General features: G+C 45.1%; 2 protein-coding genes across 2 annotated transcripts in view; one reads left to right on the top strand and one right to left on the bottom strand.

Moving 5' to 3' along the window:
• Window positions 1-7,356, top strand: LOC121533016 (transmembrane protein 125). Its single transcript, XM_041838783.1, has 2 exons — window positions 1-180; window positions 6,374-7,356. The coding sequence occupies exon 2, from the start codon at window positions 6,676-6,678 to the stop codon at window positions 7,354-7,356; it is 681 nt and encodes a 226-aa protein (XP_041694717.1). The 5' UTR covers window positions 1-180; window positions 6,374-6,675.
• A 3,042-nt stretch (window positions 7,357-10,398) lies between these two features.
• LOC121534055 (AP-1 complex subunit mu-2) overlaps window positions 10,399-12,238 on the bottom strand; it is a 35,585-nt gene continuing 33,745 nt past the window's right edge. Inside the window, exon 12 of the mRNA XM_041840486.2 lies at window positions 10,399-12,121. Coding sequence (XP_041696420.1) covers window positions 12,099-12,121 — 23 coding nt within the window. The 3' untranslated portion in view covers window positions 10,399-12,098. The remainder of the gene's footprint in view (window positions 12,122-12,238) is intronic.

Below are 12,238 nucleotides of genomic sequence, written 5' to 3'. Positions count from 1 at the left end.
TATTTTCTATTCTATTCTTCTTTCCATACAGTTTGTGACTGATGCAGGCAAGCTACTGTAGTCAGGTGTCTGAGTCTGAGGTCTCGGCAGGGAGTTGGTGCAAGTTGAGATGGGTGGTGACATCACAGCCAACATCACTAGGTCCTGCTGCTGAGAGATTGAAAACAACACCAGGCACAGGTACAGCACCAGAGGGGGGGAAACCAGCAGGGGAGACACCAGTGTTTCCTTGTTCTGTTATTTTTACTAGTATTTGCTATCAAGCACACAGTCCACAATTAAAACAGCATTAAGCCCAACTGAGTTGGTGAGTCTGCCCATTGTCCCCTCACCGTGCCTGGCCACAGAGAGGGTCCCCAGGGCCCTGACTGGCTGGACTGTGACAGGAACAGAGACACTGCCTGAATAAAGAACCATTCAGAACCTCTCTCTCTCCGCCCGCCACGCCACGCCATCATCCAGCCCTGCCCTGCCCAGCCTCATCCCCAGACGCCTGCCTGCCTCCAGCCCCTAGCAGCACCAGCCTCCCGGCCCCCATGGCGCTTGGCACTGATGCCCAGTGCACAGACAGATGGTGCCAACCCTGACCCCTCTCCTCACCCGCGGAGACCGCAGCGCCACCGCCACACAGAGACCACCCACTGACAGGAACAGGAAGAGGAGGAGACGCTGTTGCCATGGCAACTCCTGCCCCCACATCCTCTCCAAGGGCCTCAGATAAACACATTCACACAACAGGACCACGGCGAGGACCCCGTTTGTGTCATAGCCAGCTATGATGGACCAGGACCAGGACCAGTGCAGGAGCGTGACATCAGTTTACTGAAAGCCGGTGAAACTCCATCCTGTCGGGGACTGCTCCTCTTTCCCTGCTGGCTGGCCTGGGCTCTCAGGCCTGGATGAATTATTAAAAGGACCACGCAGTACTGCTGGTTCTCTAAAGGCCTCTTTAAACACCTGCTGGTTGGAAGGAGCAGTGTGTCGGGTCAAAGGTCGTACAACCCTGCAGAGAGGAAGTAGGGACAAGCCGTTTCAGCCGTTTGACTGCAGATCAAAGCAAAGCCTCTGCAACTGTGTGGCTCCCTTGGCTCTCATCTCCTCCTGACAGAAGTAAAACAACCACCATTTTGTTTATTTTTTACTGGATATTATGTTCTTATGTGAACCCATCAATACTTAATCTACAGACTGATTATAATGGCAAATTCCTATTTTAAAAGAACAGAACTTAAAATAAATAAAATGAGACACTAATGCCTTGGTGGGATGAATTCAGCAGGACCAAATAACAGAGGGAATATCAAATCAAATCAAATCAAATCAAATTTTATTGGTCACATGCGCCGAATACAACAGGTGCAGACATTACAGTGAAATGCTTACTTACAGCCCTTAACCAACAGTGCATTTATTTTAAACAAAAAAGTAAGAATAAAACAACAACAAAAAAGTGTTGAGAAAAAAAGAGCAGAAGTAAAAATAAAGTGACAGTAGGGAGGCTATATATACAATAGAATAAAGTGACAGTAGGGAGGCTATATATACAGGGGGGTACCGTTGCATAGTCAATGTGCGGGGGCACCCGGCTAGTTGAGGTAGTTGAGGTAATATGTACATGTGGGTAGAGTTAAAGTGACTATGCATAAATACTTAACAGAGTAGCAGCAGCGTAAAAAGTATGGGGTGGGGGGGCAGTGCAAATAGTCCGGGTAGCCATGATTAGCTGTTCAGGAGTCTTATGGCTTGGGGGTAGAAGCTGTTGAGAAGTCTTTTGGACCTAGACTTGGCACTCCGGTACCGCTTGCCGTGCGGTAGCAGAGAGAACAGTCTATGACTAGGGTGACTGGAGTCTTTGACAATTTTGAGGGCCTTCCAACAGTGTCCCTAAAGCATAGCAGGTCATTGGAGGAAAGCACAGCTCCTCTGTCGAGTCGACCAACAGACCGACCTTCAGGCAAAAACAACTCTGAACCAAAAATAGATCTTACTAAATGATTCTCAAGGTTTACGATTATCTGTGGGATTTCCTCATCATTATCACAGAGAACATTTGCATAACTGAAATATGCTGCTCTGCACATTATTTTTATTTTTTCATTTTACCTTTATTTAACTAGGCAAGTCAGTTAAGAACAAATTCTTATTTACAATGACGGCCTACCCCGGCCAAACCCGGACGACACTGGGCCAATTGTGCGCCGCCTTATGGGACTCCCAATCAGCCTGTGATATAGCCTGGAATCGAACCAGGGGGTCTGTAGTGACGCCTCAAGCACTGAGATGCAGTGCCGTAGACCACTGCGCCACTCGGGAGCCCGTAACCATCATCAAACTTGCTGGGTGCTACAGACGTTTGGGGGAAGTCATTGTCTGCTAAATACAGAAGAGACAGACTAGAGAATAGTCCACAGAGAGAAAACAGGAGCAGATGATGAAGGTATTTTTGATGAGGCCTCTGTAATCGGTGTGATGTGAAGGAGAGGTCCTATTAGCTCTGATAAGAGAGCAGGCAGAAAGGCTTACACCCTGTGCCTCTAAACTAGAGAGAGTGTGTGTGCGTTGGTGCTGAGCGATTCGTGCTTTTTGAGGTCGGTTCAGTTGCGGTTCGGTTTAAAACAAATAATCATGCTCTCCGGCCTTGGCTAGCGAAAAGGGTAGCCAGTGATCATTGGTTTGCCACAGCTGCCCATGCTGCAGAGCTGTCTGAAGAAATCACTATTTTAGTAGTTCTTCAAAGTAGATAACGCATATGTCACAAGCCGGGCTAGAACTCCGGTCTCAAATGTGTAGAGCTGGGGGTACTACCCCTTAGCCACAGAGGAGATGTTGTAGGACCCAAATGAAACACCCAAGGCAATACTCCAGGCAAGTAGATTTAATGTTCCAAAACAGGAGGCAAAACAAAACAACTCCACGAGGGGAGAAAAACAAACTAAAGATAACTTCGAATAACTTACTAGGACTGACACGGTGGGACAAAGCAGGAGACACATAGACAGGACGCAATAACCAAGTGAGAAACAAGGGGAAAACACACAGCTAAAATACTCAAGGGGAAACAAGGCACAGGTGACATAGATAAGCTAATTAGGACACATGAGGAAAAACTAAGGCAAAGGGGAACACAGCTGACCTCTAGAGGCCAGGAGACAAACAGGGGAAGCAGGAAGCTGACAGCATACTTTCAAGACTGCTACAACTATCAGTCGGTTAGTAGAGCTATACCTCCTGAACTGTCTATCCCTGTTGTTGCTGTGTTGTGTACATTCCTCTCTCATACGTTCTGTGTGCGGTACCAGGAAGAATAGGCCAAATGGATTCTGGTCATTGTAGTTAAGTGTTGGGGAGTAGTGAACTACATGTAGTTCAACTAGTAATTTTACAGTAGCTTGGTAGTGGTTGAACTAAATTCAAAATCTTGGTAGTGTTTTGAGTAGTTAATTACTTTTTTGCAATGTAGCGGTGTAGCTAACTACTGGAACTACACACTACTGTTATTGCACAAATTAAACATGGGTGAAGTAGGCAAGAATTTCCTTTAATTTGTGCCATCAGACTTGCCTAATTCTCACTTGAAATATAGTTGTTGTGTTCAATAGCTAAATTACACATTCCATTACAGTTTGTTTTTAACGCTTTGGTACTATTTTCACAAGTGTGTGGTGAATTTTCTAAACTTTTAGTACAAAACTCCAAATTAGTCACAGTTGTAACGCAGTTGTAACTTTGTGCATTCATTTCGTTTGTAGACATCTTTCACCACACAACCATTGATCCAAAATATAAGTTTACTGTGAAATATAATGAGTACATTGGTTTTATCACCAAAACACAAGATAAGGATATCTTCTCAATTTAGCTGTTTTAACAGCCAGTTAATCCAATAGCAAAAAATGCTAAGATGCATGTTTCAAAATTGCCCTTTGAAGTGCTGAAAGTAATATGCTACAGTACTGTAAATTACAGTACATTGCACTATATTCACGTTGGGCTATACATTTGTACTACCCATCAAAATGTACTGAAAATCACATTTCCATCATCTCTATCATTGGTGTGATCATTGAAGACATCTTCCACAATCATTGATGCAATTTATATGTATATATATACAGAAAGGAAAAATACTTAAAAATACTACTTAAGTCGTTTTTTGTGATATCTGTACTTTACTTTTTATATTTTTGACAACTTTTACTTTTACTTCACTACGTTCCTAAAGAAAATAATGTACTTTCCATACATTTTCCCTGACACCCAAAAGTACTTGTTACATTTTGAATGCTAAGCAGGACAGGAAAATGGTCCAATTTACGCACTTATCAAGAGAACATCCCTGGTCGTCCCTATTGCCTCTGATCTGGTGGACTCACTAAACACATGTCTGAGTGTTGGAGTGTGCCCCTGGCTATCAGTAAAAAAAAAAAAAAAAGCAAGAACATGGTGCCATCTGGTTTGCTTAATATAGGGAATTTAAAATGATTTATACTTTTACTACTTAAGTATATATTTTTTTTACCCCGCTTTTTCTCCCCATTTAGTGATATCCAATTGCGATCTTGTCTCATCGCTGCAACTTCCCAACGGGCTCTTTATCTAATATTAGGTTTTGGTTGAAGATCTGATAACATTCAGTATCACAAATATGCAAAAGTGGGAGAAAATTAGAAAGGGGGCAAATACTTTTTCATAGCACTGTATATGTGTGTGTGTTGTTTTCGTCCAGCTCATATGTCACCTCAATTACTGCCTTCTATTCCTGTTCTACCTGTCAGTGGCATCAGGTCCAAACCTGCTGGGATTTAATGAGTGACTCAACAACACACACACACACACACAGTGTACACACATCCACCTCATAATTATGAACTGAAGCGGCGTGGAGAACCGGGAGTCCAATAAACACAGTGCACTCTGTTATTTAGGATCCCTTCACTTCACACCTCATGTGAACACCTTATGACTCAGCTATACTGTCTGTCATATCCCTGTGTGTTGATGATGAGGACTCAGCTCAACCTGCTGCTGGGCGGCTCAGACAGACTGGTAGTGTTCTGTTTGTGTCAGCAGACTAGACTAGGCCTGTCAGAGCACAGTTGTAATTCCTGTCAGAGGACAGTTGTAATTCCTTTCCTGTCAGAGGACAGTTGTAATTCCTGTCAGAGGACAGTTGTAATTCCTTTCCTGTCAGAGGACAGTTGTAATTCCTGTCAGAGCACAGTTGTAATTCCTGTCAGAGGACAGTTGTAATTCCTTTCCTGTCAGAGGACAGTTGTAATTCCTGTCAGAGGACAGTTGTAATTCCTTTCCTGTCAGAGGACAGTTGTAATTCCTGTCAGAGGACAGTTGTAATTCCTTTCCTGTCATAGGACAGTTGTAATTCCTGTCAGAGGACAGTAGTAATTCCTGTCAGAGGACAGTTGCAATTCCTTTCCTGTCAGAGGACAGTTGTAATTCCTGTCAGAGGACAGTTGCAATTCCTTTCCTGTCAGAGGACAGTTGTAATTCCTGTCAGAGGACAGTTGTAATTCCTGTCAGAGAGCTGCTGCTGCTGCTCTGTGCTCGCCTCGCTCAGCGCCTCAGCTCGCGCTGTTGACTTTGATAGTAAAGGGGCTGACAGACTTTTAAAGACAAGCTGTCTGCGGTCTGACCTTGAGGGTTGCTGGGACTACAGGGACAGCCCATTGATAAAAGGACTCATACTTGAGCCCCGTTGCGAGTGGGGCTGTAGTCAGCGTTGCACCGCTATCTTAGAAACATCACCTTGCAGGGGAATAAACAGGAGGTCGCACACAACACAGAGGACGAGAGCTGGGTGGCTAAACTAGCCTACAGGGTGCTGGTCTACATACAGGAGTACACCATAAAGATGCCAGGCCACTAACAGCTGCTAATCGAATAAACAACACACACACATACACACACTCGTATAACTACAGAAACACAGACACACTTCTATTTCACAATCTTTCTCTCTGTCACACACACACACACACACACACACACACACACACACACACACACACACACACACACACACACACACACGCCTCAGAAGGGAGAGGGGTTTTCAGGTTGCATATTCAGCATTATGTTTTCAGTCAGTTCAAACACCTCTCTCTGCAGGGTACCTCTGTTATATGGCAGGAGCTCTAATGTTTAGAGCTCTGCTTTAAAGATGGCATATCGTGTCTGTGTGTTTCTGTGTGTGTGTCTGTGTGTTTCTGTGTGTGTGTGCATGCGTGTGTGTGTGTGTGTGTGTGTGTGTGTGTGTGTGTGTGTGTGTGTGTGTGTGTGTGTGTGTGTGTGTGTGTGCGTGCGTGCGTGTGTGTCAGCAGGTGGCGCTCATCTCCCCTGTCTCTCCTCTCCCCAGGTATCCATCAGGCTGCATCTGGTCCCAGGACATCCTCTCAGGCTGCAGTGGACTACCTGAGGGACCCTGTGATCCACCAAGAGGACCAGTGATCTACCAAAAGGACCTATAATCAAGTGAGAAGGAACTGTGATCCGGTGAGGTGTCCAGTGATCCATCTGCTGTGATCCACTGAGGACTGTATTGGGATCCACTCAAGATTTCCAGAGAGAAAGAATGGTGTTCCACTGAGAGTTCCAGTGATCCAGCTTGTGTCTTGGTAGTTCTCTGGAGAGCGTGTCCGTCAGGCTGGGAGGATCAGGATGCCAGAGCTGGAGGACTTCCCTCCGACGCGGGTTGACCAGCCGGCCGGTCCCGACCCTGCCCAGATCCAGCGCAGTGTTCTGGATGAACAGGTGGAGCTGTGGTGGTTCGGAGACCCAGCCAAGTCTCTGCTGTGCTACTGTTTGGCGGTCCTCCTCATCCTGGGCTGCGGCCTGGGCGGCGTGCTCCTCCTCTCCACCACCACCAGTTTCTCCAGTGACTGGCGCATGGGAGCGGGCATGGCCCTGTGTCTCTTAGCCCTGGCCGTCCTTCTCAAACAGCTCCTGAGCTCGGCCGTGCAGGACATGAACTGTGTGCGGAGTCGCAGGCGGATCGATATCCTGAAGAGCGGAGGGCTGTCGGATCTGTTAGTGGTGCTGATCACGGGGCTGTGTCTGGTGGTCTGTGGGGCTGTGCTGCTGAAGCTGGCCTTGGAGCACCACATGCCCCAGCCGGGCGTGGCCCTGAACGATATGTACATCTCTGGGGTGGTGTTGTTAGCTGGAGGGGGGGCAGCGGTAGTGGGGGTGGGGGTGTACACAGGGGTGGTGTTGCTGCTGGATAGGACCAGGCCGGGACAGAGGTTTAGGGACAGGGCTGTGGGGCTGTTCACTATCTCTGGAAGACACATGGACCAGGGTAGGAGGGAGACCACCTCTAGCCTGGCTAACCTCATCTGAACTGACCACCAGTGACATGGGATGGGACAGGTAGCCCACACAGCAGATGACTGTGACGCTCATATGGCCCAGATCTGATCCATATGTGGGAGATGCGCACTGGGGGAGGGTTGGAGCTTATTGACCAGCTCTGGCTTGAGGTATGTGGCCTTGTACAGTGGGGAGAACAAGTATTTGATACACTGCCGATTTTGTAGGTTTTCCTACTTACAAAGAATGTAGAGGTCTGTAATTTTTATCATAGGTACACTTCAACTGTGAGAGACGGAATCTAAAACAAAAATCCAGAAAATCACATTGTATGATTTTTAAGTAATTAATTTGCATTTTATTGCATGACATAAGTATTTGATACATTAGAAAAGCAGAACTTAATATTTGTTACAGAAACCTTTGTTTGCAATTACAGAGATCATACGTTTCCTGTAGGTCTTGACCAGGTTTGCAGAGACTGCAGCAGGGATTTTGGCCCACTCCTCCATACAGACCTTCTCCAGATCCTTCAGGTTTAGGGGCTGTCGCTTGGCAATACGGACTTTCAGCTCCCTCCAAAGATTTTCTATTGGGTTCAGGTCTGGAGACTGGCTAGGCCACTCCAGGACCTTGAGATGCTTCTTACGGAGCCACTCCTTAGTTGCCCTGGCTGTGTGTTTCGGGTCGTTGTCATGCTGGAAGACCCAGCCACGACCCATCTTCAATGCTCTTACTGAGGGAAGGAGGTTGTTGGCCAAGATCTCGCGATACATGGCCCATTCCATCCCCCCCTCAATACAGTGCAGTCGTCCTGTCCCCTCTGCAGAAAAGCATCCCCAAATAATGATGTTTCCACCTCCATGCTTCACGGTTGGGATGGTGTTCTTGGGTTTGTACTCATCCTTCTTCTTCCTCCAAACACGGCGAGTGGAGTTTAGACCAAAAAGCTCTATTTTTGTCTCATCAGACCACATGACCTTCTCCCATTCCTCCTCTGGATCATCCAGATGGTCATTGGCAAACTTCAGACGGGCCTGGACATGCGCTGGCTTGAGCAGGGGGACCTTGCGTGCACTGCAGGATTTTAATCCATGACGGCGTAGTGTGTTACTAATTGTTTTCTTTGAGACTGTGGTTCCAGCTCTCTTCAGGTCATTGACCAGGTCCTGCCGTGTAGTTCTGGGCTGATCCCTCACCTTCCTCATGGTCATTGATGCCCCACGAGGTGAAATCTTGCATGGAGCCCCAGACCGAGGGTGTTTGACCGTCATCTTGAACTTCTTCCATTTTCTAATAATTGCATCAACAGTTGTTGCCTTCTCACCAAGCTGCTTGCCTATTGTCCTGTAGCCCATCCCAGCCTTGTGCAGGTCTACAATTTTATCCCTGATGTCCTTACACAGCTCTCTGGTCTTGGCCATTGTGGAGAGGTTGGAGTCTGTTTGATTGAGTGTGTGGACAGGTGTGTTTTATACAGGTAACGAGTTCAAACAGGTGCAGTTAATACAGGTAATGAGTGGAGAACAGGAGGGCTTCTTAAAGAAAAACTAACAGGTCTGTGAGAGCCGGAATTCTTACTGGTTGGTAGGTGATCAAATACTTATGTCATGCAATAAAATGCAAATTAATTACTTAAAAATCATACAATGTGATTTTCTGGATTTTTGAAAGTTGAAGTGTACCTATGATAACAATTACAGACCTCTACATGCTTTGTAAGTAGGAAAACCTGCAAAATCGGCAGTGTATCAAATACTTGTTCTCCCCACTGTAGTTGCTGGGCCACGTTTGGTCTGAATGTGGGCCACATCCACCTTGCTGTCAGGGAGGGACCAAGGGACATCACATCTGAAAATGGCATTTGAGCATAGTGGCCATCTTGGAAAGACACTTTGGTATGTTCAATGAGTTGTTGATTACCACAGCGTCCCTGTGGTCCTTAAAGCAATGGAATGTTGCAGGACCATGAAATACCATGAGGAATACAGAGCTGTGTTAACACATTCTGTTTTTATGGTTCAAACATGGGCCATTTTATGAGCTAGAGCCCAGCAGAGCAATATTCTATGATGTGGAATATAGAGAATACCAGTGACCCTGCACAGACACCGGACACTGAACACAGTGCAGAGATAATGATTCATAATGTGTCCAATGTAATGTCATAATAATATCATCCACTACAAAGCAGCAGGTGAAAAAGCTGCTGTAAGGAATAATGATATCATAGAATAATGTACCCTGCATCTCCAAACTTAATCAACCTGATAAAGTGATTTACTGATCAATGTCACATTTTGTCACCTTTTCATGTCACAGGTTTACAGCAGTGTTGGGTGGTCAAAGGCCTCCATAAGGAAGCTGTGTCATCACTCACTTTGCTTTGCAACGCTTACCAAGAATCTGAGGAGAATGTCCTGCATTGTTGCCATGGTTAAAGGGTACAATATGGTTTCATTGAACAAAGCGTCTATATGCTTGGGTTCTCGGATTTAAGTTGCTGTGTGTGTGTATTTGTGTGTTTTGTGTGTGTGTGTGTGTGTGTCTGGCCCTCGCACCTCCTTATCAGGCAGTGCATGTAAGCGGCCTGTTGCTCAGAGACAATACGGGTCACTGAGGCGGCCATTGTTGTTGTACTGATGGTTGGGCACTGGGACAATGGACAGGCTGTGTATTGTAAAGGGGCTGGCATCGCCCAGTACGGCTCACCCTTACCACCCTCTTAACACACACAGCATCGGCAGTGCAGTGACTGTGTAATGAGCCAGTACAGCGTGCAATCTCTAATTGACAAGGGACTGTTCTCGGTCTCTGCTGTGCTCTGCTATGCAGGACATGCTGTCTAGGTGGTGCCAAGTATGTTTGTGTACGTATGATAGAGAGACGACAGCCACAAACAGTGATGAGAGAGAAACCAGACAGAGAGAGAGAGAAAGAGAGAGAGCTAAGCCCTCAGGTCCAGTTCCCCTCATCGGTCATAGCCTAGGAGGTTCAGCTCGGCTGTCCCTGGCTTTTATTTGATAACATACATGATCTCACTGCTAGAGCTGGAAATAACCAGTGAAGATATTAAGGTACAAAGTCATTTATTTATTTCTATCTAGATCCCTTTGTCTCCCATTGACGTACAGAGGTTAATAAATAAGATATGAATAGTTTGAAAAACACATACTAATCATTAAAAACCCCACTGGAGAGAATATCTGGAAGAAAATAGTCATATTTGTCCTGTTCCTCATAATCAACTATTTTACATGGATGGTTTAATATGATATTTCATCAGACCTGGGTTGACGTACTATTTAGGGTATTTCACTTACTTTTAAAGACATTTGGAAGTAAGTATTTAGATATAAAAAATTTTTTTAAAGACAAGTTGTTGAATATTGGAAAGTATTTGAAAATACTCAAATACACGGTCTCAAATATACTACCATGCATCTAACCCAGGTATTTGAAAATAGTATTTGAAATAAGTATTTGAAAAAACTTTTTGAGTCACCCACATTATTTGAAAATACTCAAATATACAGAAAATAAGTATTTAAATAACAAATACTCAAATAAACATGAATTTGAAACCAGGTCTGGATTTCATACAGTAGGCCTACACACAGCACACTCATACACACCACATTGACTGGAGCTGCACTGTTGGAGCTAGGAACACAAGCATTTTGCTACACCCCTAATAAGATCTGCTAAATATGTGTATGTGACCAATAAAATTTGAAGTTGATTTGATTTTAGCTGTTTAATCTGGGCTGAACCTTTCTACTCTATTCCCCTGGCAGAGAGAACCCGAGCTATTACCCTGGCAGAGAGAACCCGAGCTATTCCCCTGGCAGAGAGAACCCGAGCTATTACCCTGGCAGAGAGAGAACTAGAACTGATATGAGGGGTGGTGCATTGCAGGCACAACAGACTACTGTAACCATACCAACCAACACCTGCTTTGGAAAAGTTGGGTGTTTGTTTGGTGGAGACACATTGGCATAGATTTTCACACATTGACATAGATATGTCCACTTTCTCTTCATATCGGACCACCTTATTGAGGGTTTACTTATTTTGATCATGGCATTTCCTGGAGGCGTTAAATGTGTCTGTATCACAAGACTGTTAGAAACACTATATCATTGTGATCTGCACACAGAGAATTCCTTCAGTCTTTTGCTCAATAGTTGTCAGCTGAGTACAAGCACAAGTCTAGGAACTGTGACGACAATATTGTAATAAACAGCGGCTGATATTATGCAGGCCTATTAATCATTGATTTGGCTATCTTGGTGTTAATCTCTTGGACACGGTGGGGATTATATGCTTACAGCTGACTCCAGATAACGTCAACCGATAGCATCCACACCCACACCAAGCAGATATACTTTTTTATTAGTGCTGTACACAGGTTTCAATGTCACAGGTTTCAATGTACACTTTCAATGATGAGATCATCATGTCGTGAATTAGTCCAGAAGAAAATACAACTATACAAATGTTACAATGTGACCAATAAGAAAACCCCTACGTTCATTATTCAACATGTTTCTCCAGATGATGTAACAAAGCAAAGGTCGAAGGTGACAGTTCTAAAGGGAAATGGAGTCTTGAAGGTCCTCTGCAGAGTGTGCAAGATGGCTACCTTTTCCTTTGAGAATTGACAGTGGTGAAAGTTGTTCCCATTTCCTTGTCCTCTGCTGTCCCTCACTCCCAGAGAGCCAGAGAGAGGGAGAGAGTGACGATCAATTCGTCTAGCAGCAGGCTTGCCCTTAGTTTGTCCGGAGTTGATAATCTGCCAAGAAGTGAAGATATAACAGCAATACATTAACACTGTTCTATCCATCATCACTTTGCCCCTGTCCTGTGGCGTCACATTAACGTTAAAATTAGTGTTGGGGCTCTGGGTGAC

Source organism: Coregonus clupeaformis, chromosome 20 (assembly GCF_020615455.1).
Source record: "Coregonus clupeaformis isolate EN_2021a chromosome 20, ASM2061545v1, whole genome shotgun sequence".
In the NCBI taxonomy this organism is placed as follows: Eukaryota; Metazoa; Chordata; class Actinopteri; order Salmoniformes; family Salmonidae; genus Coregonus; species Coregonus clupeaformis.
Note: the sequence above shows the minus strand (reverse complement) of the source record. Positions and strands in the feature narration are given on the sequence as shown.

Bases quoted from the DNA above. Each gene is read 5' to 3' on its own strand.
- LOC121533016 (XM_041838783.1), top strand. From the start codon at position 6,676: ATGCCAGAGCTGGAGGACTTCCCTCCGACGCGGGTTGACCAGCCGGCC.